At 44.4% G+C, this 27,301-nt stretch overlaps 1 protein-coding gene across 4 annotated transcripts in view; it reads left to right on the plus strand.

The window, feature by feature from the left end:
• PLEKHG4 (pleckstrin homology and RhoGEF domain containing G4) overlaps positions 1-27,301 on the plus strand; it is an 89,269-nt gene that overhangs the window by 20,132 nt on the left and 41,836 nt on the right. For all 4 annotated transcript variants that reach the window (XM_082063106.1, XM_082063107.1, XM_082063109.1 and 1 more), the window contains exons 3-10: positions 2,227-4,378; positions 9,447-9,662; positions 13,167-13,290; positions 14,345-14,438; positions 19,421-19,507; positions 21,352-21,468; positions 24,218-24,316; positions 25,342-25,490. In XM_082063106.1, coding sequence (XP_081919232.1) covers positions 2,227-4,378; positions 9,447-9,662; positions 13,167-13,290; positions 14,345-14,438; positions 19,421-19,507; positions 21,352-21,468; positions 24,218-24,316; positions 25,342-25,490 — 3,038 coding nt within the window. The remainder of the gene's footprint in view (positions 1-2,226; positions 4,379-9,446; positions 9,663-13,166; positions 13,291-14,344; positions 14,439-19,420; positions 19,508-21,351; positions 21,469-24,217; positions 24,317-25,341; positions 25,491-27,301) is intronic.

A 27,301-nucleotide genomic window follows, 5' to 3' on the forward strand; every position in this document is an offset into this window, starting at 1 on the left:
ACACACCATGAGCTCTAAAACTACGTACTTAAGTTTTTATAATGGTAGACTGGGAGGGTAAGCACGTGGCTCCACAAAACAATGGGCAGAATTTCTGCTGTGAACTGGGGTTCATCAGTTTGGGAAGAAAAACTAGCAGGTAACTGGAGTACCATAGGGACATGACTAGAAGACAAGTGTGATTCTAGCTTTAAGAGATGATGCTAGCACAGTTGGGAAGTGTTGGTGCCATTATACAGAGTGGCTTGCAATGCTTTGCACTATGAAAAAGTGGAGTGAGGAAATATAGCGCTTTTTTTTAAAAAAAAAATGAAGCATCACTAAGGAGGTGCTTCTGGCAGGTCTGAGACATGATCAAGGGAGTCTTACTAAGGTGATGTAACATGGCTTAATAATTTTAAGCAATGGGAACACATCCAGAGAATAAGCTTCAGGGCTGAGGAGGAGGAATTATTGAATCTAAAGGATGATTTGGCTTTTCAAGCCTTTGAGCAACTTTGCGTCAGCTGCAGTGAGGATAAGAAACCTGGCTGGGCTGAACGTAAAGCTTGATGAACATAGGAAAGAAACTTGATGCCATTACCAGTTGTTTCAAGGTGTGTGAGGACCAAGGAAATTCCTTCCTGCTATATGGCAAAATATTTGAATTAAAGTTTGTTTTTGTTTTTTTTTTTTTTTTCTTTAATCTGCCTGTCCTGCAGAATATGGCATTTTTGTAAATTGCTGTTTCTGTCAAGTCTTCCATGTGACCATGTAAGAGAAACAAGAGAAAATGTCTGAGGTCTAATGCTGACAATACTAAAGTGTTTGGACTTTCATCTGATACAGGTGAATCCCATCTAAGCCCTTGTCCTGACAGAGAAAGAGGAAATTTCATCATGAAATTGATGGCTTCTGTCATAGCTCAATTTAAATCTTACTTCACCCAAACAGAGTCTAGTTCAAAGCAGTCATTTTATTTTTTTTGAAGTTGTGATAAAGCTGTAAGTAATTGAGTCAAGTGAGTTCAGCCATGAAACTTCAGTTTTTTTACTTGATTGGGATTTGTCTGAGACTTGTCCTGAGTGCTGCTGTGTTTTGGGAATGAGGAAATCTCTGGTATGCCAAATGTAGTTCCTAGCAGCTTGCTGATGGGACTTGCTCCATTCTTTCTCTGTGGTTCTGCTGTGCCTTCCTCATTTGCTGCCTCCTTTCTCCTGCTTTGTCTTTGCAGTATCTCCTTCGGTTTGCTGGCAGGTTGCAGCGATCCTTTGCTGCTGTGTCCCACATAACTTGTCTCCACCTGTAGTGCGTGGAGTCTTGATAGCACCAGATGAGTGATTTTTACCTGGCTTCATGCTCTTCAATTTGGCTTAACCAGAATTAAGTGGAACATGCTTCATCTTCCAGCAGAGCACATTAGGGAGTAAAAACAAGTCCTCAGACCTTGGCATTTTCATTCTGCCTTCCCTCCCCAGCCAAGCTTTTCTTTACCACCTTTCCAGTAGACCTTAGTCTAAAGACCAACCACTGCTTCACCAGAGAAGAGACATTTTACCGTGCCAGGCTGACTAGTGACATGCTGTGCAGTGAGGTTTGTGCATTCACAGCCTCCTCCTGGCAGGTTGGTATCAAATGTACCTGGTACAACCTTGTGCTCACTGTGGATGCTCTGGAAATGATGTGTTTCTAGAGCCACTTTCTATGTTAAGACTGTGGCTGGTCTTTAGTTGAGGACAGTGGGTTTTGTCTGCACATTGTAAGCAGACTGCTGTCTGCCTGCATTTCTCTAATGACACTTGTGTAGGGATGCTATATGGTCTGCATTTTCACTTTCTTAGTCAGTCCAGTTGGTCCTAATGAGTCAGAAGTGAGGTAGAGCCAGGGTTTCCTGGCTTGACGGCAGGGAGGTAAGAACTCCTGATTTCTCTGCACTGGGGTTCTGGGGTTTCGACCTCTGCCTGTCTGTGCTGACCAGCTTCAAAACAGGGCTGAGGCTTTGGGGAGCTGGTTAGTTCATATTCTGATTCTGAGATGCTGGTGATTTGTGTTGGTAGCTTTTATTTATTTCTGCTCTTCAAAGAGAAGACTGCAGTATGGAAAACTCCCCTATACCAATAACCAAAGGCCCTAAATTCAGCTGTTCTATTGCTACAGCTGTGAAAGAGAAACACTGATCTCTCTTATGCAAAAGCTTGAGCTGAGGTCTGTTCCTGATGCTGAAAACACTTTCTTTTTTCTCCATAGGTTCAGTACTGTGGCTTGCTGTTTCGCCATGAGGGCTGGCCCCTGTGTGTTCATGAGAAGATTGTAGTCCAGCTGGCTTCTATTGACTGGCGAATCTTGAAGCCTGGTGACTTCTACTTGCAGGTGGTCCCCTATCTGAAGAAGTCTCCACGAATTGTATTGAAATGTTTGGCAAAAGACAAGCATAATGTAGAGGAGGTCGTGATTCCAGAAGTTTCCTATACCTCTATTTTTACTCTGGAATGGTTGAGTACTTTCAATGGAGAGCGGATGGGTATAGCACTGGAAAATTGTTTACTAACCACTGATGATAAAATATTTCGTGTCCCCTGGGATAAAGTGGTTAATCCTGAATTTATAAATAAGCCAAAAATAATTGAAAACAATATCATCTCTCCAGAAATAACAGAGGAACGTCCCATTTTGTGCCTTCCCATGGACCATGCTGAGGGCAGTTCAACAGACCCAGGATCTCAGTATCTACAGGAACAAAGTCCAAATCAAGATAACCTGGTTGTTAGCAGCACAACTCCGCAGCTTAGTGAAGCTCTTGTCAATGGTGCCTCTACAAGTCCCGTCCCTCTAGACAATTTGAACAGTGACCTTGAAGGGGAGTACGTTGAGCTGACAGAAGTTTCACTGTCCAGGTTTGGGCCACAATCAGGCTCTTTAACCCAGTCGCTAGCTCTAAATTATCTGACTCAGCCCAGAACACGAGTGAATACGTCTAAAGGCAACCACAGGTTTATTGTCATTCAAGACAGTACCTACTCCAAGAACTTAATTCAGTCAGCACTTATGCAGAAGGAGCACTGTCAAATGGACACTCTGAGAACTTCTTCTACAGAAGTTCTCAAAAATGTAATTCCGTTGGAAAGCAAAAAAATGATGGCACGAGGAGAACTGTCTCCAGAAGGTCAGCTGATATCGGAGAGTCCTGGAAACATGGGAAATAGTTTTCCTGTGTCTGAGTCTCCTGCCTGCAGTGCAGAAGATTTGTCTGCAGAGCAAGACAGCTGCAGTGAACACTCAATCGATTGGCGATATGCACTGTGCAGCTACAGTAATGTGTGTGCTGGAGAGGGTGTCAATAGCAAAGCACAAATGCCTGGTGCTCCTGGAAACATGGAAGAAGAAAGTGATGATCCTAGCAGAAATTGTGGTGCTGAAACATCAGAGCAGAGCCCAGAAACAATTCTAGATGGTACTGCTGCTAAAGAGGAGGTGATACATGGAAAACCACTGACTGAGGGTCAAAATGAGGTGACACAGATGGATGCCTCTCATGTGTCTGTCCCTGCGCCTTTGGGACCACGTTGCACACTGAAGGAAGGTTCTGGTGTTTCTTGCCAGAGTGTCAGTGAAAGCATTGCACCAATCCAGGCCACTACATTGCTTATCGCTCCTGAGAGTTCAGATGTAGGTGTGGAGAGAGGCTCTTCTTCTGGGGACATTGCTGATGTAGGAGCAGTTGGTGCTTGCTGCAGTGATCAGAAAGTAAATCTTAGTTCTCCATTAAATCCTCCAGAACAGAACCGAAGAGAAGTAGATGAATTTGAACTGGAAAGAAGGGACAGCCCAGAGGAAGTTGAAGAGATGGGAAAAATATTGACTGTAAATGAGAATCAGACTACTTATAGTCACTGTTCTGTCAAATATCCTACAGATGAACTCTTGTCAGACGGTGAAGAGCAAGAGGTCTCTGCTTGTCAGCATGAGAAAGCTGAAGAAGCCATGCTACTGGCAACTGCTCTGTCAGCAGAAGGAGATCAGACAGCAGAACAATTAAATAACAGTGACTCTTTGGGCCCTGATGCACGAGCGGAAGGCTCAAGGCAATTCAGAACCCAGAGGTTTGGAGAGAGGTGTGAGGAGCCACAGAAATGGCCAGAAAACCAGGACAGTAAAAGTGAAGAGAACTCTGTGCTGAACCCAGAGTGTGTTGCAGTACAGAACTTGCAGGAAGGGGAGGAAAACGAGAGAAGTTTTTCTTATGGGGAAAAGTTGAAGACTGTAGCCTTAAAAACACTGGAATCCATTGAAGAGGAGCTGGAGGTTGGACCACTGTCCTCAGGACCCACTGAGGGGGATGCAGAGCCTGCTACTCTGCACTCCCACCGAGAGGCAGCTTCTGGGGTATCACCTCCTAAAGGTACAGGAATTGTATGTTTGTGTGTTTATCTGGTTGAGAACATGGATTGAAAGCAAAGTTCTCAAGGGGTACCACTGGCAAGTATGGCTGCTAGGAGGCTTTGGGGTAATAGCATGAATACAGGAAAATGATTAAATTGTTGGTTTTGTGCCTTGAAATAAGTTTTCTCTTCAGAGGTGGGTTTATTGTAGGTATTTTGTTTAACAGTTCTTTGCAAATTTACATTGATACAGAACAAAGTTCCAGTTTAAAAGACTTTTAATTTCGGTTAACCTGATTGCTGGTGACCTCCAACCATTACGTTCATCATGTGTGCATTATGGATGCATGCAATAGGAATGTATGAGAAGAGACTGTCTAACTGTATGAATTTTTTGTAGTTGGAAATTTGCTTTAGGAAGATAGTTACAGCAAGAGGAAGCAGCAGTGAACGCCACAGTCAAGTACTAGCTGTTTAACATGACATGAAGATCAACAAATGTGTGTGCTGGTAACTGATCTAAGAAGCAAACTGCAGAGTTGAAGGATGCCCCCCTCTTCCCTCCCTTCCCCTCTGGCGAGCTTTCTTCAGCTTTGTCAGATTCAAGTAGGAGCTGTTTAACTTGAGTGGGAGAGCACTGAGAAATTAAGCATCTAACTTCAACTCAAACGATATCTTCAAGCAGGTATTGCCCAGAGTTTGTGATGCTTGGGTTGCTGTGCTGGAGCTATGCTCCTTTGGAAGGAATTGAACAGGCAATCCAGATCTCTCTGCCTTTTGCACCAGGCTGTAAGTGGGTAGCATGTAACCGCACAGACATGATGTTGGCTTGCCTCTGCTGAGTCTGGAAAGCTGTAGCTAGATATGCAGATCACATTGAGGAGCATGTGTGTGGCGGGGGCGGGTGAAACATGCCATTCCAGTTCAACAGCTCTCATTCCCTGAGACCCCTGGCTAGGAAAATTCCCCAGCTTGAAAGATTAGAGTGAGGTCTCTTGTGAAAGGCTTGGAGGTAGAGACCTACACTGTTAGTGTCAGACCCTCTGGAGGAGCAGATCAAGAGCTAGTTGTCTTGGGATGGGCTCCCACTGTAATGCTTTCACTGGTCTGAAGTTGTGTGGATCAGAGCCTACATCACTGCTGTGGTACTACTCCTGGCTGCAAACACAGCTACTTTCTCAAGTGTCCAAAAGTCACATTTTACCATGACCTCCTAATGGACCTGAAGTGTCCATTGATTAAAATGGAATTTCATTATCACCCGCACCAAAATACTTAATTTCATAATTAGGCAAACCCATGATTACCAGGCATTTCTGATATGTTTGGAGTGACGAGCATTTCTCTCTGTGAAACAGAGGGGTCAGCTCGAATTTCTGTTTCAGAAGTGTGTGTCTTTCTGAGTGTCCATCAATATGACCAGAAAAAAAGAGGTCACCTTCTGCCTCTCTGTAGCTCTTGGGCGATCTATGCCAATAAATAGCCATGCCATGGGTATCCGTTCCCCTGAGCAAGCCAAACCTGGCTTGACTTTGTGTTTGCAAACGACTGGACCTCAGAAAAACCTAGGCTGCATTGAGTGCTGGGTGGATGCTTTCCTCATGGCTCTGGTGGTTGCTTTTTCAATGTTCCTGTCTTTTCTGTCTAAAATTAGACAGGTCCAGCTCATGTACGAGATAATAAGTGTGATGTTTTCGCTGATCCACAGGACAAATCTTGGCCGCTGCTGCAGATTTCAACAATGACGGACCCCTCTGGGGTGTGTGTGGAGTTTGTTCTTAAATGACAGACAATTTAAATGTTTCTGGGGATTTGGCTGAAATAAGCGATGTATTCATGGCCCATTTCTGATGATGATACACTTTGGCATTGCAGTTAAAAAAATCCTGTCATCTTGGAGTTTCAAAAGCAAAAGAAACAACCTAAATTGCCGGGAGAACCCCCAAACCTACCAACCAAACTCTTTAAGGCACATGGCAGCTCAAAAATCTGTTAATGCCAGGAATATTTCTTAAACATTATAGCTGGAACTATAATAAGCTTAATCCATTCAATTACATTTGATTGCTTTGAGATCCAAACAAGCCATCCCCTTATCTTACCCTACTAAACCCTCAGAGATACAATAAGATAACTCAGAGATAGAATTACAAGGTGAACCAAATGTCCTACGCTCAGTCCTACCAATGGACTTTTCCAGTCGGTCTGTAGGTGACTTGACTTCTCTGTGTCTTGTTGGGGTTCTTTTGCTACTATGATTGGAAACTCTGGGTATCTTGCTTAAACTATAACAACAAAGCCTAAGCTTTGCTGGGCCAATTTAGATTGGCAGTTCACACCTCAGTACTAGTAAGCAGATGTACGATTTGCTCTTGTTTTGGCAGGCGGAGTAGATTATTTCAAAATACACATTCAAATCTGGGGCACTTGAGTTTGCTGTTATCTACAGATTTTTCCTAGTCTCTCAACTCTTTCCCCTTCCACTCCCAGTCACAGACTGAGCTTATTTTCTGGACAAATATGATCTAACTTAGATTTCAAGTCAAATATGAGCTATTCTGACTTGGTGGATTAAAATCTACACTGGTTCCATTCACAGGAAGTCTGACTGCTGTTTTTCCCTAATGACTAACTTTAAGTGAATTTTGAAACTTTACAGCTCTGGAAATAATTCCTGTATTTGAGGGTGGAAAATATCTTTATATTCAAAAAATCGGCTGAAAAACCACACTGGAGCGTATTCAGCAGGGCGTTCCATTCCCGATGCCTGTTACTACGTGATGTTAGCATAGATGATACTGGTGCTGGGGCAGTTAGCAGGAAAAATGCTAATGTCTCTTTGAAATGCACACAAGCAAATCCTTCTCTACCACTTCCTTAACCTTGGGGAAAGGTGGAACCTGCAAACATGGCAAATTCAGATGTCTCAGTTCTCAATTTGCTTTTTGATGTAATCCTCCGCATTCTACAATTTCCGCTTTAGTAAATGCCTCCACCCCAGATTGCAAATAACAGTGTGCTTGGACCTGTTGGCAGAGAGGTGGGGTCTGCAAAGCTGAACTGACCCTGAAAAGCTTAGAGAAGAGGTTTGTTCAGGCAAAATGTACGTAGTCTGGAGGCTACACAACTCCAGTGAGCTTTCTCTGGGGCTTTGTCTGGTGGGCTGAGCAAAATGCTTCTCTCCTTTTGGGATTTGCTTCCTCATTCCTAAGAGATATCTAAGACAGGGCTACCATGTGCATTTGTGTCTTTCTCTTGTCCTTCATATAGCTATGTTCCTTTTCTTGTCTTCTTTAAATGCCACCTTTTGGTCCTCTTTGCAGGCTTTCTCATTTAATGCAGATTTATTTACTACAAACTGTGTGGTTCTGCTTATTACCAGGCCTTACAGCTTCTTGAAGATGATTCTGTGTTCTCCTTAGAAAGTCTTTCAATCCTTAATGTGAAACTTTTGGGGCACGACTTACATGACTTTTTGATCTTCAAGATACCCCATGTACAGGAGATCAATGCCCATCTGAAATGCTGCTTCAGGAAGATCCAGCAGTGTTGTCCAAAATGAATGACGTCTTGCGTCACTGGAAAGAGGAGGCTGAGGTAGACTTAGGAACAGAACTGAGCTCGGTTGTGTCCCATAACTGTGCAGAGCACTGACACCATTGCAGCAGCTTATGTGGTCAAATGCAGCAGATGCCAAGCTGGGTCCCAGGGATGCTCTCTCAAGAGGGTTGTTACCAAAGAGCAATGAGCAGCTACTCCATCATGGCCTCAATGGTGCAGAGCCCTGGAGCCCCTCCTAGCTTCCCCCCACTGTCGGGTAATTTTGTGCAGTGAGCCATGCTGCTCAGGGCACTTCTCTCACCCACTTAGCAATTTTGAAAGTAGTTTGGGCTGAGCCTCAACCTGCAAATCTCCTTCACTGCTAAAACTTGTATTGAAAGCCACTTCAAGGACTGCTTTGTTCCTGGTCCTGCTCTTTAATGAAGTATTGGAATCTGTTAGTAAATAAACTGAGTCAAGTGTCAGCATTGTTGATGTAGCAGGAAGGTAGGATGGTTGAAGTTAATTTTAAATAGCAATTAAAATGTCTGACTTCATAGCAAGCAAATAAATGCTCCAGTCTTTTCCTAAAGATAGGTTGATTTTTTTTTTTCATTGGTAGATACTGAAGTATCAGGACTTACAGCAAAGTATAGCTTTTTCTTTAACATCTTTCTGCTAAACTGTGGGATAGCCTAGCTGAGTACTTAGGATGCTGAAGATGTGTTGTTGAAGACACTTTGTTGGCTTCTAATTCTTATAATATTGGGAAATGGGGAATAAAACTTCTTACACAGTAGGTATATATATATTTTTTCCTCTCTCCAGCTGCTTCTATGTGAAAATTGAAACTTGATAAAACTAACATTATTTTCCACGTGGTAGCTAAGACATTTAATTTTGGAATTATCTGATTCTGATAACTCATACTTAAGAGCTGAGGTGTCAAGCAAAGGAACTGTTTTCTACAGTTCTCCACAGAGCCGATTGGTGTAATCACCATGTTCCTCAGGGTTTTAAAATAGGGTTCAGACTTTCATGTTAACTGTTAATTAAAACAATCTGGATGAGCAGAACAAGGTCTCTATAGCTGATTTCCAGCCTTGAGTTGACTTAATATTTTCAGGAACTAGTCTGAAAGTGGTGTTGGGGGAGTAATTCTGCTCTGATGGAACATCTCTCCCTGTCAGAAGCTGCTTTATCACTTCAACACGCTCAGGCTGCTGGGGCTTAGCCAGGCACTTGTACCGTGCCAGGCTTTCAGGCTCTGAGCAGACTTGGACCTTTAGAAATGACTTCGACTGCAGTGATCCTGATCTTAACTGAGTTTTTCTAACTTGAAAACTTCACAATAAATTGCTTTATTTTTTTAGAATTACAGTACTATTAATGTTATAGCCAGTTTTGGAACATGCATGCTGCTGGCACGAGGACTGGAGGAGCTGCAGAGTGCTGGGGCTGGGGGCACATCCCTCCCCAGTCTGGGACTTACCTGGGACCTTTTGGGTGGAGATTTGCTCAAGCTTCTGACTGCTGCTTGTCTTACAGAGGTGGTGTCAGAAGGGGCAGAGATGAGAAAAGACGCAACTGGCACAGATGCATTGAAACCAGTGAGTACAGCCAGTGCCCAGGAGGAAACTTCAACAGCTGTTACTCCTCCAACATCTCCAGTGTCTGGGAGTGCCTGGGGTGGTCGTTTTGCATCTGCCATAGTCAAGGAGGTGAATCCAGAAGTGCTCAGGAGTGGAGTTGCCTGCCTGCCCGGTGAGTAGCTCAGCCTGTGTCTGGGAAGCGTGGTTTGAGGAAGGACAAGGGAGATGAGCCTCTGTTTGCAGTGCTGTGGACTGGTGACAGTTCCATTCTTTTCACCCCAAACCTCTCCAGAAGCAACGCTTCTTGACTCCTCTAAAGTTTCTGGATGGGAAGGACAGGAAGTAGAACTTCCATCTCATAAAAGTCATGTTAACTTGCTCCCAGGAGCCTCAAAATGTGAACCAGGCATGCATGAGTCAGAAAAGCCAAATCTATGTGCTCATACCAGTAGTTCAAACAGAAGAGTGAGGATGTAGCTAATGATGGGCTGGTGGGCCTGACATCAGACCTGGTCAAAATAATGGGAACTTGATTCACTTGGTAGATAATTAGAGGATAGGAGTATAGAAGATGCTATTTGACAGTGCTCTTGTAAAACCAGTTTTATACTTGGTAATTAGAAGTTTGGTTGATTAAATGTTGCTGCATAGATAGAACAGATTTTTAGAAAACATTTGATTTCATGACACATAGAGTTGAAAGGAAATATCCCAATGAAGTGTGGATGAGCAATGTGTGGGATGAATGATAGTGTAGCTAAATAGCAGATGACAAAACTAGCTATCAAGGGAGGACTTCCCAGAATTGTTCTGGTGAGATCAGTTGTAGGTCAAACAATATTCAGTGTTTACATCTGATATGGCAACAAGTATCAAATTGCTGCAGATAAAGCTTCTGGATGGGACAAATATTGGCAGAGTGATATACAAAGCTGAGGCTGTTGGACTGAGCAGCCAGGGTTGCTTGGTGTGCAGGGCCCACACAAGAGGTCTTTGTGTTTAACCAAATATGAAGTAAAGCAGAGGAAGCGAGTTCTACCTCTCCAGTGTGAAACAGCCTTTTGGCTGCATCTGCATAAGCTCCCCCTGTGGGGTCACTTCCTTCCACAGCCAGTGAGGGGGTTGTCCAGTGTGGGGCAGAAAGGTGGCTGTGTTCGATCAGCTCAGGAGCCACGGATGAGTTGAAAATTGGCCAAAGAGCAGAGAAGAGGTCGGTTGGACCTGTGCATTGTGGAGTGTGGAGAAGTTGGGGAGGAGAGCAGAAAGGCAGCACAGGGATTTCCCACTCAGTGCTGGGGCTGCAAGACCGATTTTGATATGTAAAGGAGGGGGGATGACTAGTCAGATTAAGAAAGTGATTTTACCTCTCTGTACTTGTTGGTGTTGACTCTCAAATAGTTTGGGCTGTTCTGATGACTTTGTTATAAAAGGAATTGATGAATATTGGTTCAGAGAAGGGTGACAACCCTTTCTTGTAACTGAACTGGATGACTTATGGCAAGGCACTGGGAGATGGTTTATCTATTATAAGATGATTGAGAATGAGGTGAAAACACCTTTGTGCAGGGAAGGAGGAAAGGGAAATAAAACTTTTCCGGTCTTCTGGAAAAAGGTGAAATGGGAAACCAAATGCAGAACAGACTTATATTCAAACATGTAACTTTGCCACAGGAGGTTAAACTGTTAAGAACAAATTCCAAAGGAAGACTTCTGATTTTTTGGTCTGCTGATCAGGGTGGACATTTTTATGCTGTGTACAACAGCCAAAAAATGACAGGGTTTGAGAGAGAGCTCTTTAAGAGAAGCTCATAGTCCATGCTATTGTAGAAGCCTGTCTATGTGATCTAATGCTCTAGTTGTTTCCTTTGTCACAGACTCCTATCAGAATGTACAACTGTTTAACTAGGCAAATGCATTTGAATATGGGCTGAAGGGATGTGCCCTGGAAATGCATTGAAGAAAGCAAGGTTTGGGTTTGATGCCACTTCCAAGGGAGTTTTTGTCTAAGGGAGGAATCATGGTTTCTGTAGAAGCAGTGTCTGATTTGACTGACATCTCTCACGTGTCTCCTTTTAGATTTCAGTGTGCAATCCTCACACCTGAGGGAATACACTCACCACTCAGTTACACACTTTGTGTTGGATATTGGTAATGATATAATGATTACATTAGAAAGGATACTGTTTATAATGAATAGTGAATAAGAGCTAATTAATAAACTAGTAGCTGATGGAATTAGGAAGAGATTTTCCTTTCAAGAGGATTTCACTTCTGCATTCTGCTCTTGAATTATGCTCTTGGTTATGCCACTGTTGGAGACCTAGCCCTGGTGGCTGCAGTTGCTTTTTTTGACCTGTTCTGGCAACTCCCTGGCTCCTATATGGAAGTTCAAGGTTTAATCAAGTTCTGGTGATACCCAGCCTCCCTGATAGACAAAAGATGTTGCTTCAGAGTTATAAATTTTTTACTGAGCCTGGTTGTCGAGCCATTTTTCCTGTCATTGAGTGCTTTTTTATTTTTTGTTGCTGTTGTTTTCTGATTATCCCCTTAGCTTATGAAGTGGGGTATATTAATAAGGTTTTACTAATTTCTCTCCAGGTCTTTGCTTATACAGTGTGCAGAATACCATATTTCATGAGTAATAAAACTCCTCCTGAATCACACAATGAAAGATTTTGTCCCGGCTGTTAGCAGAATGCCTGTGCCACCGTGCTGGTCCCTGGGAGGGAGAAGGCCCTGCTTCTAAGTGATGCCCATCTGTGTCTGTGGCCTTTACTCAAGTCACGTCCTAGCGACAGACTGAGATCACACCAGGACAGTTTTTGGTGCTTGGGGCTGTCCATCTGTATCCATTTTACCTGTCAACTTGCATGCTGGTCCCTGGGATGGAGAGAGAGGTGGCCATGGCAGTATCTCCTGTGGTAGCAATAAAGTTCAGAAGAGACAGAAAGACTTGGCAGAGAACTGTTGTCATGGCTAAGTGAAGCAGAGGGGTTTCTCCTTCCTCAACACATCACAGCTCAGCTGTGTTGCCCATACTGTGCCTTAACTATTCCCTGTGCCTTGAGCAAGCTCTGGAACTAATGCAAGCCTGGCACCAACTCTTCTCTTGTCAGAGCTGCAGGCAGGCAGGAGGGTGCTTCTGGGCTGTCTGCTCTGCAGCCTCCAAGGAGAAGCTCCAGTTCCAAGGTAGAGATGTCTGGTACCACGCTAGGCTCAGCCTGCAGTGTGTGTGCCCAGTCTAGTAGTGCATCTTGTTCTGCAAACCTGTCTGCATTCTCTTGTCAGACAGCAATGTGAACATTGTAACATAAGCGGAGGTGAGATTATTTGAGTTTATGAGATTCTTGCATTTCTCAAAAGGTTGGGTTATCATTAGCTAACTTCAGCCATATTTTGTGAAGAATGTGTTTGGGTGGAAGACGGCAGTCCAAATTTAACACTACCATGAGAGAATGACAAGCAGAGCTCAGCTGCTTCCCTCTGGGGCAGCGTTTGAGCACCTTGCAAGTGTGCTTATAGCCTACTGCAGTCTGCAGCACACACTATATCTAGTTCTGGGGAGCATTTCCAGGAAGGTGATGGGATGGTAGTAGGGGAATAGGAGGCATATGCACCTTAAACCAGGCACCTTTGACTTCCTTGTGTGACTTTTTTCCCCTACTTTTTTTTACAGGTACCAGAGATAAATCAGGACGTGCAGTGGCCATAATAACAACAAGGAACACAATCTGGTTAAACCCCCACTGCAACACCACTGAGCTTGTACGACTTCTGCTGTACTTGCATAGTATCCCAAGGTTTGTGACGCTCTTGGGCTGACAGGGTGGATAGCTGCTGCTGTGTCTGCTTCGCCTGTCGCGGAGGTGGAAGCTGAGGCAGTGAGTAGGACAGGTTGGCTTTATTGGCCTAGGAGCCTGGTCCAGACAGTTCTGAAACCGTACAGGTGGGAATCTCCTGTTAGGGTGAACTGGCTGGTGTTCAGTAAGCACTTTGGCTATCCTGTATGTGCCTTGTGCACATAGTGTGATAGAATTAGGTATGTACTGAATGTTTTCATGCATTGCCCTGAATCCTAGCCATTCTTGCTATCCTTCATTAGCCCAGAAAATAGGATTTGGGAGCTATGATGGGGCAGTCGTGCAGCAGCTCTGTGATACAGTGTTGTGACATGATATTTTAGGGCCAGGCCTCCAAGCTGAAAGGGAAGGAGGATCTGCAAGGGTTGAGAAAATCTGCCCTGATGTCTGGCTAACAATTGTTTTTGGAGTCTGAAAGCTGGAGTTTACTGCAGCTACTCTTGCTTTCACTATTACAGACTGTCCCCTGAACTCATCTCAGGCTCTACTGAAACTTTGTTTCACTTTTAGGTGATTGAACTAATAAGAGGTAACACTCAGGTTCTGTTAGTGAGTTTTAATTTATTTCCTTTTTTTTCCCTGAAGCCTTTAAACTACTGATAAAGGAAGTAGGCTTAACCCAGGAGAAAGCTTCTGCTCGTCATGCTTTGTTTCTTATGCTTCTCCCTTCAAATCTGATTCTGGGCAAGGCAGATTTTGAGTCTGATCCAGAATAGCTGTTTTTGTGAAGCACTGTGGCTAAGACCAGGCTTGTCCCTGAATGCAATTAGAAAGGACTGGTTTTCCTGTGTGGATTACCCAGAGTGGGTGTCAGCACCTTTGCTATCAGTGAGATGTATCCTAGAAGCTGGAGAAAAGGGAAGTTCAAGTGGAGATAGCAGAGGTAAAAACTGAGCAATCCAGGTGGTTGTTGCCATGTGTATATTTTGGTTAGGAGAAGGTAGCCCTGTCATTACAGAGCTATAATGTGACCTCTTTTTCTCTGTCCTTGCAGACCAGAATGTCAGGCTTTGGGTCTAACTGTTCTTGTGGATGCTCGTCGCTGTTCACCGGTTCCTGCTCTCTTCAAGGCATTCAGCACATTGCAGGTGAGCCTTGAGCTTGGGCAAAGGAACACTAGTTGGCTTGCTGTCTTGTCATCTCCATCTGCTGCTTATGTCTCCATCTGCCACCTGGCTTTCAGTTGGCTTTGGGAGGTGGGGTTATGCACCCAGCCCTGTTTTAGGAGGAAGACCTGGACTTGCCAGACTGCAGACAAAGCAAAAAACAAAGCAAGTCTGAGTTAGGGGAGAACACCCCTCCCCACCCTCCCACATTTGCTTTAGCTCTGTGCTGAGGACAGCCTGTACCAGAGTCTAAATGCTGTCATGAATTATCATGCTTAGAGATGTTGTCTCTGCATGGAGAGGCTGTGTGAAATATGCAGGGATTTTTCCCACCACAGAGAAGGGAGGGCGAGAGGCCTCTGCCTGCTGTGGAGGGAAAGGAAGGACACTGCTTGTCATGCCAGGTGGAAAAGCACATGCAGCTGTTGATGTGGCTGTTGGTGAATGATTGGAATCGGATATGCTGTAACTCTATGTTGCTTCAGGTTAAAGGCTTTCATATCAGTCACTTGGAAAGCAAGTGGGTTGTGTTCCCCTGCTCCCAGTTAGAAGCTATCTGCTGCTGTTAGAAAGCCAAGGAGATGCTGGGTTGTAGCTATGACTAATCTTGTTTAAGCAGGTGTTCCTTTTAAGTCAGAGCTTAGGTCTCTCATGACTCAAACTCTGTGAAGTAGAACAGGGCAATATTTTAATGAGGCTGGTGTCTCTGTGGTTTATGTGCTTCAGTGCCACATCTGAGAGTTGGGGCTGAGTCAGAGGTCTGGTCTCCTGCTTCCTGGGCTGGGTGGAGCTGTATCAGTGGCTCATTCTCTGTGGTCAAGGAGTAATCTGGTGCCTTGCTCAGTTCTGCAGAGGTAACAAGCAAGTATTTTCTCTTCTATGCTGTGCCCACCTGGCCGTGGGCTCACTAAAGCTTTTGAGCATTTCATTGCCCATGAAATGGACCAAGTTGCATGGTTGTGTCTTAGTGGGATGATTTGGAAATCAGTAACATGTTGAGACTGGGCCCAGTCTCATACAAGCACGGCAGGAATAAAGCCATTCTAACCTTAAGTTTCCTGCCCTCTGAAACAAGGGAGGGGGAGGAAGCTTTTTGCAGTGCCTCTGTAATATCCTGCTGTGATGGCTGTTGGGCTCTGAGCACCTCGTTATCAGGGTGGTGCAACAGTTAACAGGGATTAATGTACTGATGGAGCTGAATGTGTGCTCCATGTAACACTGACTGACAGAGCCTGATTACTTTGTGTGTGGTTTTTGATCCTAACTCTGACTGTTCTGCAGACTCTAAATGAGACCTGTTCAGCTAGCTCATCATCTGGTTATGGCACAGGAATAATCCCCTGGCTCCTCTGAGCCTTTTGGAGATGCTTAGCATTTGCCTTTGTGATCCCACAGATGCACTCTCATCTGCTCTGAAACAAGGACAGAGAAATACAGAAAACTGACTGTAATTACAGTGAGGCAAGCTAAGCTTTCTAGAATGCAGCAAGGTTTGCTGGCTAGTGGATGCAGAAGAGGAGACTGTATGTTGTGCCACTAAGGTCATTGAACAGATCGTCACCTTGGACCCCTTTCTGAAGTCCCTGACACATGTCTCGGTGTCTTTTACTCCTGACAGACTTTTTCTGGAGCTCATTTCTCTGCTGTTCTGCTCCCTACTTCAACAGGGTTTTACTTACCTGCCTCCTGTGAAGCCTACTATGATAATGTCGATGAATCTGTTAACCGTTGAGATCCAGTGTTGTTTGTTCAATTTTGAAGGGTTGTTTTCCTCTTGACTCAGCAGTGAAGAGTTTCACAGCGGGTGAGCACAGATGGGATGTGTTAAAGCAGAGTCCCTTCCAGCTGCGGTGCTTGGGTCTGTTAACCCTGGAGAAGCTCCCTGGGGAGGGAAGGCTCATTCCACAGGTTTCTGGGTCAAGATCTGTCAGTCTGAGGAAATACTTCTTCCACTTCTCTATCTTTCCAGAATGAATTCATGAATGGAATGAAGTGCTCATAGACCACTTTTGGTGCTTGCAGGTAGTTTTCCCCACAGCACTGGGAGACTGTCAGTTGTGCTGCCTACAGCCATTCAGTAAACTAAGCTTCTCATTTTCTCTGCCTTGAGGGTGGGGGCATTTGTGTTCCACAAGATTTTTCACCCTCCTTAGAATATGAGTGGCTGGGAAATCCTTTTGTCCCAGCCAGCACTGGGAGCAGGGGCAGAATAAAGCGCTGCAGCAGAGCTAAATCAGGAAGAAGCAGGAAGAACTCTGGCAGCTCTGTATGGAGGTGAAGGGAAATGTGCAGTGTGTACGTGCTGCAAGAATAGATTGTGTTTGTTCCTGTGGGAAGCTGCATAATGATGCTTTGGAGCAGGGATTTCTGCAGAGGTAAATGCTGCTGTCTGGTCACAGATTGTCACCAGGAAGCTCCATGCTGGGGGACCTGTTCAGTAGTGCTGGGCTGATCCCTTGTTCAGTGAGCAGGCAGGACATGGGCAGCGGAATGCATACACTGGCCTCCAGTGAACAGATAGCTGTGGGACTTCCCTCTACCTGAGTCTTTGTGGAGTGAAATTCTTTTGAATTTTGTGCATCAGTACAAACGCTTAGTCCTGCTGCGTGTTGGATTGGGAAGAGTCTGTTTATGAACACAAAGATGCAGTAACAGTTAAAACTATGCAAACCTTTCTGTTCAAGAGGTGTATTTGCATGCCCTGTTACTGCAGAAGTACAGAGGGCCTTGGTCTGACATTAAAGACCTACAACTCCTTAGAAGTGATCGCTTTGAGATGGAACGTGGTATTTGGGGACTGTCCCATCTGCACAGGCATTCCTGGCAGCCTGTGTTTCAAACTGGGCCAGCAGTTTTAAGTCTGGCCATGGGCTTCCGTGTGGGTCAGGAAGCCAGAAGACTGTTGGAAACTTCAGTTTGAGAAAGATGGAAGAAATTATCTAATGCTCTTTTTAAAGAAGAATAAAAGAATGGGTATTTACCCTGGTGCTTTCTTAACTCCTGATGATGCCCCTCTATTCTGCACTGTCTACACTGTGCCTGTTTTGGGAGGTGAAGAGTTCACTTACATGTGAGGGACTCTGTTTCTTTGCTTCCGGAGAGCTGGTTTTGTTAGAAAAGGTGGTAAGAGATTGTGTGGAAGGCTTCAGGAAGATTTCTTCAAGTAGTATCCTGCTGTTTCCAGCTCTGTCTCCTGAGGTGCTCCTGTAAACTGGTTTATTCCATTTGGATTGCTCCTTCAGTGCTGGATGAAACTGACCTATCTTCAACTGTTTAAAGAAAAAAATATGGGGAAAAAGACTTGATTTCATTAGAAATATGACTACTTCTTGGACTGGAAAACCCTGACCTTCTTCCCTGACAGCTTTATTTATGAATGACTTTTTCAGTTTCTATTTTCAGGAGTAACAAACAAGTGAGTGTTTTGGCTGTTGCTGTAACCTCGTGTTACATCATCACTACCTTTATCCCTCACTCAGATTGCACATCTCATGACTGTTGGAGTAGAAGAGGCATTGTGAAAGAAAAAATTTATTTAGTGCCATAATCTGTCTTGAAATTGTGGTTAGTCTTCATCCTTCAGTACTTTCTAGCAGACAAATTCAGAGCTGCTGAAACAGCTGTAATACCTCCCCATCCTCTCTTCAGATGAGCTTCAGTATTTACCTAACACAGGCTAATTATGCAGTAAATTATTTTTGGCCTTTTAATCAGTGTTCAGATAACAGTGAAAGCGTGAATAATTTGTTTTGGAGAAGGGGATTTGAGAAGAATTGGAAACCTCTTACTGTTTTGGGAGGTGTTTCAGTTAGGATTTTTTTTCCTGCCTGTTCAAAAGGATCATATTTTAGGACTAGATGAGGGAAAGGTCTTTTCCTCTGCTCTAGAATCTCTGCTGCTGCTTTCACTTGCAGAATTTGGTTTCCTTTAGTTGGCATTGTTACTTAATTGCTGTACTAGGCCCAGTGTCAGGTTAGGTGTATCAGTCTCTGCTGGTCCACTTGCCTCTGTACTCTGGCTCTGCTGCTCATGCCAGACATTTAACCCTAAACACTGCTGATACCATTTATTTTAATGGGTTTCCCTTGCTGGCATGGCCTACTATGTTGCAGGTTCCTTGTAGCTCAGGCAATACCAGAAAGGATTTGTTGCTTGACAGTTTCCAAGATATTTGCAGAGGCAAAGACCATCTGGGAGACATCTAGATGGGATGGCTTTCATTTAACCACGTGGAATGACAGCTTACGTGGCTGTTCTCCTTGCTATCCTGGTCCAGGCATCATGTACATAGCGGGCCCTGTCTCTATGGTCTGGACCTTTCTGCTGTTTCCCTCTTCCTGCTGTCGCTCTCTGTGCCTGTTTCTCACTTCCCTGTAGAATGCTTCTAAAATTGGTGAGCTGCTCCTGGATCACAGAGTTTGAACTACAGCTGCCAGATGTCCCTTGTATTTGGAATTTCTGTTGGTTTAACAGTAGCAACAGGATGCAAGTCCTTGATTGTGAGTTGGCAGTAAGTAAAGATGACATTTTTGGTGCTGTGGGGGGAAAACAAAACCACAAACTTCCTTTCAGTTAGAAGTGACCAGGGAAGTTATCAAGAAAAAACTTGGACATTGAACATGCTGTTGTTTTGGTTTAGTGTTTTTTTTTTTGGTTTTGTTTTTTTTCCCCCCCCCGACACATTTCCCTGTGTAGAAGGCAAAGTTTCTGTAGTACAGCCAAGACCTGACCTCTTTCATTGCTTCCTTAAATACTGCAGGACTAGTTCATCTGACACAGACTACCTTAGGGACATAACCTTGGTGCTCTGTAGAATGGCCTTCCCTATACCTGGTGACTGTGTTCCAGGCTTCATAAACACCTTTGAAGGATAAACTGCAATTTTGTGTACAAATCTTGTATGGTACCTTCTCCTTAGTGTCCCAGGCAGATCAGTAATGGATTTACACTCTGTTCTGTTGTAGGACGTGGATCCTCATTGTATTCATGGAGTACTGCTTCTGGTTGAAAGAGATCTGACTTTTCGGATGGAGAAGCCACCAGCAGTACAGGTAATGGAACCATTCATCCAGGGGTTCCTAGAGAGCTCTTGACATCCTCTGTTGAACTCTCTGAACAGCGAGATCTCTGTCCACTGATGTATATTTATTCTCACATCAAATCTCTGTAGTTGTTCTCTGTATTTTATGGCTGTGGTCTCTTACAGGTGTGGTATTTATAGAGTCGTAAAGTTTATGCAAGCTGAACGTATCTCTGTCATGCTGTGTTTATTGCAGAGTCTGTCAGTGACATTTGCACCGTAATTATGTCAGTCTGCTGGGGCTCTCAAGACACAGGGAGTTTGTTGGGAATGTGGATAGCTGTATGGAGGAGCCCTGCAAAATAAAGAGTGACAGGGATGCTTTTCATGTTCTCCTGTTAAGAAGAGGGGAAATCCTTGGTCAGGAAGAGATCACGTTAGGCTAAGTCCTGAGCTCCATCCTTTGAAGGCACTTGTTGCTTTCCTGGATTTTGCATCTCTCATGTTTCCTCTCCTCATGGCTGCTGCTGTCAGTGGCTGAGAGACATCTGCAAGAGGGGGGGGAGAGGAGACAGAAGTCTGTGAGGCTTCTTTTGCAGCTGAAATGTCTGGCAAGACTAATATGAGGTGGTAATAGAGGAGGCAAAAATCATCACAACGTCATTGAACACCCCCACTAGAAGTAGATCTGTCTTTGGTATTCCATAGCTGTATAAGAAATGTAGGTTCTTAGCCACTCTGTAGTGAGTGAATAGAGCACCAGACTGCACCTGGATCATCTCGTGCTCTAAGACTGTTACAAGCTACAAGAGTGAACTGAAATTCTGTGCCTGCTGAAAACCTGTAGGCTTCAGAGTGAGCCAGGACCTTCCTTTTGGCTCCCGTGGCTGTAGACATTGTGAACAGCATCAGGTTTGCTCTGCGTGTGGTGTGCTGCTGCCCTGAAACACTGAAGAATAACAAAAGCTATTACTCCATTTCCTCATAGCCCCCGTGTGGAAGAATCTGAAGTAAGAAAGGGGCTGCAGGCGTGTGCGCACAGGGAGAGCTACAGCAGACATTAAGCACATTGAATAAATCTGAAGTGCGTAGGAGGGGGCAGAGCAAAGGCTAAGAAAGGCATGGGCGTGCGGGAGGAATTGGAAGCATCATCAGTATTTTGCAAGGAGGTGGAAATTTCAGCGTGTGTGTGTGGGAGCTAAATGTCTGCACCTGAGTGCCTGAGCTGACATCCATGTACCTGCAGGAGCACTTGCCTGTTTTTCTGTGTATAAAACTGCTCTGAGGTCCTACAGACTTGCAGAAGGCTAGTTGTCTGTGTGAGGATCCAGGAAACGCTTGGAGCTGCTGTGATGAGAGTTGAGGGCAGGGCAGAGGCTGCTCTGTTTGACTGTTTTTCCAGGAAGTGAGGTGGAGAAGCTGGGGGCTGGATTTAAGTGCTCAGACTCTCCAAACAAATTCAAATTGAAGCACAATGTGGGAACATACGAGGGAGTTGGGAATGTATTGAGGGAGCTGCTCTGCTTGTACTCGGAGATACTGGCTTTGGAGAAGACTAACTGCTGCCAGACTCCCATCACAGATGTTCTGCTCACTGAAACGGCGTGTTGTGGCCTGCGTTCCCTCAGGGTTCACCCACTAAGCTGTACAGCAAGCTGCTCTAAGACTGGATTGATTTTTTTTTTTTTTTTTTTGTTTGTCTTTGTTTTGTTTTTGTTCATATTGTACTTATACTGCAGATATATGCCGTGTGCCTTGTTTCTATGCAAGACAGATAAAGAAATAAAGGATACTGTCATCTGTTAACCTTCCCCTCCTCCTCCAATACTCACACCCTAATCCATATGTGCTTTTATTTCTTCTGTTCGTGTGCAGTTTGAAGTTCTCACCTCCATGAAATCCCTTCATAAGCACATAGACAGCTCACAGCTGCCTCTAGAACTGGATGGGACTTTCCCTTATTGCCACCGGGACTGGTTAAGTTTCCGCATGGTGAGTAAGATGTCTCGTATTCTTTGGTATCTGAGAGAAGAAATGGCACGGTGCTGGAGTTGAAGCAAGAGGAGACAAGCATTAAAGGATAATGGCTCCTGTAATAGCTATGTATGCAAATTAATCTCTTATCAAAAGAATACTGATACTGTCTTCATAAAATGGATGCACACTGTGGCCTGTTAGCACAACTGCAGGAACAAAAACTTTTGTTTTTAACTCATTTGCTTGAACTGCATTGATTCAGATTTCACCATATTTTGAAGCAAAAGAAGAAACAAAATCCTGGTTTATTGTGATATACAGTGGTACTTCTCTTCAGTTATACTCTGAGGTTTAAGGGCAGACAGTTCTTAGGCTGATCTCAGGGGAAGGTTTCAATATCATGGTGTTATTGAACTAACGATCAAGGACTCGAGCATAATAAAAATAGTTAGAGCCTGTTGTTTTTGGAGCAGGTTCCCCAGACCAGGCTAAGAGCTCATTAGTAAAAACTGCAGTCCTGGCAGGAATGAGACTTATAAGTTCCTGATAATCAGTTCAATTACTTCTAGGAACATCTTTTTCTTCCTTTAGTTATAATTCACTTATTTACCAAAGCTGTCATCAAATTTTAACTCTTTAGAAAGGATCTAAACTAAAAATACAGAAAAGATTCAGCCCAGGGGGAGCATTGTACTCCTTTTTGAGAACTAGCCAAACCAGGCAAGGAAACAAAAGAAACATGCAGATTCTCTTTGAGTCTTGGACCCGAGATAACAACAGGAGGCAGTCCCAGCAATCAGTTCTTTCTCCCTGTTGTTTGACTGTTTGGAGTATGCCTGGGTACTAGGGTCCTCTTTGATTTTTGCACTTTTATCAAGAAAAGTCTCAAGAGATCTACAGTGAACTGTACTCGGGTGTGGATTAGAACCAGCCCTGTGGAAATGTTTGAGCTGAGCCAGGTTAAGCCTCAGGGGTAAATGGACCGAAACTGCAGCACCTAGACACAGTTTATAGAGTAGGCAGCCGTGGCAGAGGGTGCTGCAAGCACTGGTGAGTGCTGCAGCCACCAGTGCAGCACATGCTGATCTGTGGCAGGACTGCAGGTATTGCTGGGTGTGCAGTAGGGTATGTGCAGACTGCCAGAAGTCTGTAAAAGTAGCATCTGTGGTGCCAAAACCCAGCTCTGTGTACGGTTGTGCTGTGGAGGGAGCATAAGTCCTGTGGATCATGTGCTTGCTGAATCTTTAAAAGCTGTATTGAGACATGATTTGGCACGCTGAGACCAGACAGGATTAAATCTCTGTAAATCTGTGCACAAATTGGCTGTCTTCATGTTGAGCTCGATTTGCTCACCCTGCTGGATGACAGAAACGTCACCTTTGCTTCCAAAAGATTCCATGGTCTTTTGGCTGTGATCTCTCTGCCCGGAGTGCTGCATGGCACACTGTGCAGAATTTGAAGCTGGTTAAGATATCCTTGATAATTCTTTGCGGTGCTGGTGACAAGCTTCAGCAGCTAGGCTCAGCACATGCCAAATGTGAACTTATCTTTTCTGGCTTATTTTAGAGCCTGTTTTTTTAAACTTGCATCTAAAAGTGCCAGTATGAACCTGTGCCGAGGCAGTAAGCGTATAGAAGACTAATCTTGGTGCCTGGGATTGACTTTGAAGTTTATTTGGCCGTGAGTGAGCAGAGAGGCTTTTCAAGAGGTTATGGTTTAGTTTTCTGGACAGAGTTGGAGAAAATCTTGAAAACTTTGGTGCTCTGTCCTTGCAGAAGGAGAATTCTTGAAGGAAGGAGCGTGATGGCAGGACACTTCTTGTTTGCGTCTTGCGTTTTAACATACAGAACATTACCAAAGGGAATTAGTTGGGATTGCCTGTTTGTGGGATGTGCTGTGTGTGGGAATAACCCATATGCTCAACCCCTTTAGATCTGCAGCTATGTGTCAAACAGCATTTATTTCCTGTCTCTGTGATCTCACCTGCATCCTGCCTGCTAATCTGTCACTGCTGGGGCTGTTCCAGCATTCCAGGGAGGGAGTTCAGTTCAGTAAAGATTCAAACAGATGCTTTTTTTTTTGTTTTGTTTTGTTTTGAGCATGGTTGTTTTGGAATAGCTCCTTCTCCCTTCTCTGATTTAGGCTTTATATCACTGACTTCTTAAAAGTACTGTCTCATGAACCTCTGTGGAATGTCAGGGGTTATTTTTTAGTATTTTTCTTTTCTTCCCCCCTGCCCTGAAAAGAGGAGCCATTTCAGATTTGTAAGTAGTTGAAGGTGCTTAATTGTAGAAGCTTTCTGGTTTCGTAATCTTTAATTTACACTACTTTTAATATGAAAAGAAATCATTTAATGTAGAGAGATTCCAAGTACTTGTTCTATGTTTTGTTCCTCCAAAATTCATGCACAGTGATTCATCTTAGTGGGAAGTTACAAGAAACACTAATAGTAGAAGAATGTGGAACATAAGTGTACAGATTTTTTTTATTATTATTTTTTGTCTCTAAGGTGTTTCCCATACAAACCATAGATATGCAAGTTTATAAGGGCTGCATAGAGGCCTTGATGGAGAGTGATGCATCTGAAGCCCCTAATGGGCCTCTCTTTGCTGATTCAGCCTCACCAAATGGTATAATTGAAGCCTGGGGTAACGTGTTTGATCCTGTCTTGATTTCTGTACTTTTAACCTCCTGCAATCTGAAAAGACAGCTTTTCTGTAAACCATGTGACAATAATCTCCACCTTGGTCCTTTCTTCTTGTAGAAGCTGGAACATTTGCTACAAGGATGCCAAGGTGCTTGTGCCTTTCTCCAGGGAGCCATTCATAAAGTGGAATCTGGAAAACTACCAGAAAAAGCTGAGGTAAGTGTGTCCCTCACCTTGTGCAGCTGTAGCTTTCGATTTGCAAGCTGTAGTAGCAGGTTATTCCAAGTGCTGTGTGTCACTGTGGAGCTGTTGGGGCAGCAGGACTCATAGAAGCTGAACTAAATGAAGTGATGGGGCTCCACTGGGGACAGAATCTAGTTCTGTGATCCCTCAGCAGCGCTCCAGAGATCTGCTCTTCAGCTGTGCTTATTGCTGCTGGGTGCTTGCTCCAGCCTTGGCGTGCATTCTTGGCAGCTCCACCGCTCTGTAGCTGGTACCAGCTTTGGTGTCTCTAGTACTGAGCAGCTGCCTCAGGCTGTGCCACACCTGGTTGGCTTGAATGGCCTGGAATAAAGTTAGGTGATAATATAGATGATGGTGTTCACAAGGCCAAGGCTGTGCTGTGGTTCCAGCTTTGCTGCTTCCAAAACAGAAATTTGAAAGTGGGCAAGAGGAGAAAGGTACAAAGGCTGAGCCAGTGTTGTTGCAAACATGTTATATCCCCTGCCCTCAAGAAGCTGCTTGTACACCTGACAGAGTAGGAAATTGCTGCCAGCTCTGCATTGTCACAGCAGTAGAACAATGGAAGGTACAATGGTGGCTTTTCCGGCCTTCCTGCACATGTGTATTTCTATAAGCCCTTCATGTGCATCTCATCCCACAGCTTGGAGCTGTGCAGGTCCGGGCTCTAAGAGCAGTCAGAGCTAGCTGAGAGTGGAAAATGAGGCCAGAAAGCTCATTCTCTCTGTGCCTAGCAAATGCAGTATGGACAGTGACAGGAACTGGGTTTCAGTTTTAGCCTGGTGGGGAAAGTATCAGGAGCGTAAGGAGAACTCTTGATCACTTTGGACTTGGCAGGCTTGAGAGAAACAGCTGTGGGAACCAACCTCCCTCTTTCCTATGGTGGACCAGGCTGGGATGTGGCTTGTGTGTGTGTTTTGGGCTGGGTACTGCTTTTTGCCCGTTCCCTCATTCCCTATCAGTTGCAGTAACTCCTCATCTTGCTCTTGTGATCCCTCCAGGGAGCAGCTGTGCTGCTGAGGAGTTACAGGCAGTTGATGAAGAACATCCTTGAAGATGCACGGCTGGTCAGGCTGCAGCTGGAGGGTGGAGCACTCCTGGCCAGGCTGAGGAAGGAGGAGTCTTGTGTCACCCTCACTCATGACTACAGGTGAGCCCCAAGAGTGGGAGGAGATGGAGATGAGCAAAAAGCAAGCCCTGGGAGTCTCTGTGAGATGACCCATCATTGGTGCAGGCTAGAGAGCAGCTTTGTGTAGCAAGGACTTTTGTTGGAAACAGCAAAGGTGAAAAGTGTAATGAATTTTAATCTTATCTTCTTCTGTTCTTCCCCAGTCCAGAAACTTGTCTGGGTGGATTCAATTAAATGGTTTAAAGTTCTTTTTCCTAGCTGGATCAGACTTATCTTCTGTATTGGAGAGAGGCCTGATGTTTTGTGCACCTCTAAAACACAAGTCTGTCTTGATGATACTAATGATGAATATTTAGATCCAAGGCATTATCACTGTATGATTTACCAAGGCACTCCTTATGCAAGGGGATTTCCAAGGACCTTAACTGTGAGGAATGCTTTCTGGCTGAAGCGAGCTCTGATCTTTTCACACATTGGTACGGTTTACACAAACAAATATTCACTGCCCATTTGCAGAATCAGTATGAGAAGCAGGGACTGAGAGGCCAGCTGTTTGAAATCCCCAGGGCATTGCACAACTCCTGTTTGTACTGTTAAAACACCTGAAGCCTATCAGCGTGTGAAGGCCTCTGTGCTATGCACTGTGCAAACAGCAAGTTAGAAAGAGCAGCCGCTGCACCCTGGAGCTTCCAGCCCAAGTGTGAGATAAATGCTGGCATGTGGGTGCAGACGAGGGTGTAGCGGATGGCAGGGTGGCGTGGAGTGGCTCTGCGCATCTGCAGCCTTGTGCTCTGGTTAAACTCTCTATTGCCATCACAAGCTGGGAGGTTTTAAGGGAGGGAACGGAGAGAAGATAACAAAATAGCTTGCAGGGAATCTCACCCAAACAGTGGGAAAAGAACAACATTTCTCTTTGAAAATTCAGCCAGTGGATGATAGTGCAAGTTGCTACCTGTCACTGGGAGATGGGGGTATAGGGGTCAGCATTTTGGTGCTGAGAGGGGAGTGTGGCAATAGGTGTAAGCATGTCTTTACTGTGCTTACTGTGACTCCTGTCAGGAGCTCTGGCAGGCCATGCAGAGACAATTTCCTTGCTGAACTGGCAAAGTATTCTTGATGCACTTTTAGTACAGTGTTGCCTGTTCATTCTGACATGATGTGAGGAGCATAGATAATGTGGGTGGCTATGTTTTGGTTTGTTTCTTTATTTTAAACAACACACTACAACTTAAGAATCTTGGGAGAATGTTTTTTATGTTTAGTTTTGTTTTTAAGCCAAGCGTGTGTTCTTGTGCAGGGAAATGATCAACTCTGAAACCTGATCTGACAGAGGCCCTAAGGACAATTTACTGCTTTGATTACCTTAGCAAGGGTAGGGACAGGGGATACACACATAATTATTTGATTGTGCAGTGTTTGAGTGCATGCTGAGGCTGTATTAAATTCAGGTGATTTATTTCCTGCTAGTATGAATGAAGAGTGTGTGCAACAGGTCAAATATATGTGGCGCTCTCTAGCCTGAGAAGTGTGAATGAACATAGTAGGAGAAAGTTAGTCCTCTTGTAGCCTGTGGTGCAGTTGTAGAAACTTAAAATCCATGTATTGAGGAAATGCCTGCTTGTCACATAACTTGGGGCAGAGGACTAAAGAAACTCTTCCCTGTTCTAGAATCCTTTTAAACGGGGGAAAAAGCTCTACCACTTGGCCAGAGAATTTTGTATGAGGCACTATTGGTTTCAGATCCTCCATGGCTCTGTATTTACTCCTTCTCTCCAAACTGGTGTGCAAATATTAAAGGTTCTGAGTTGTGCTAACCCTGTAAAGGCTCCTGT

This window comes from Streptopelia decaocto, assembly GCF_964273445.1.
Source record: "Streptopelia decaocto genome assembly, chromosome: 11".
Classification (NCBI taxonomy): Eukaryota; Metazoa; Chordata; class Aves; order Columbiformes; family Columbidae; genus Streptopelia; species Streptopelia decaocto.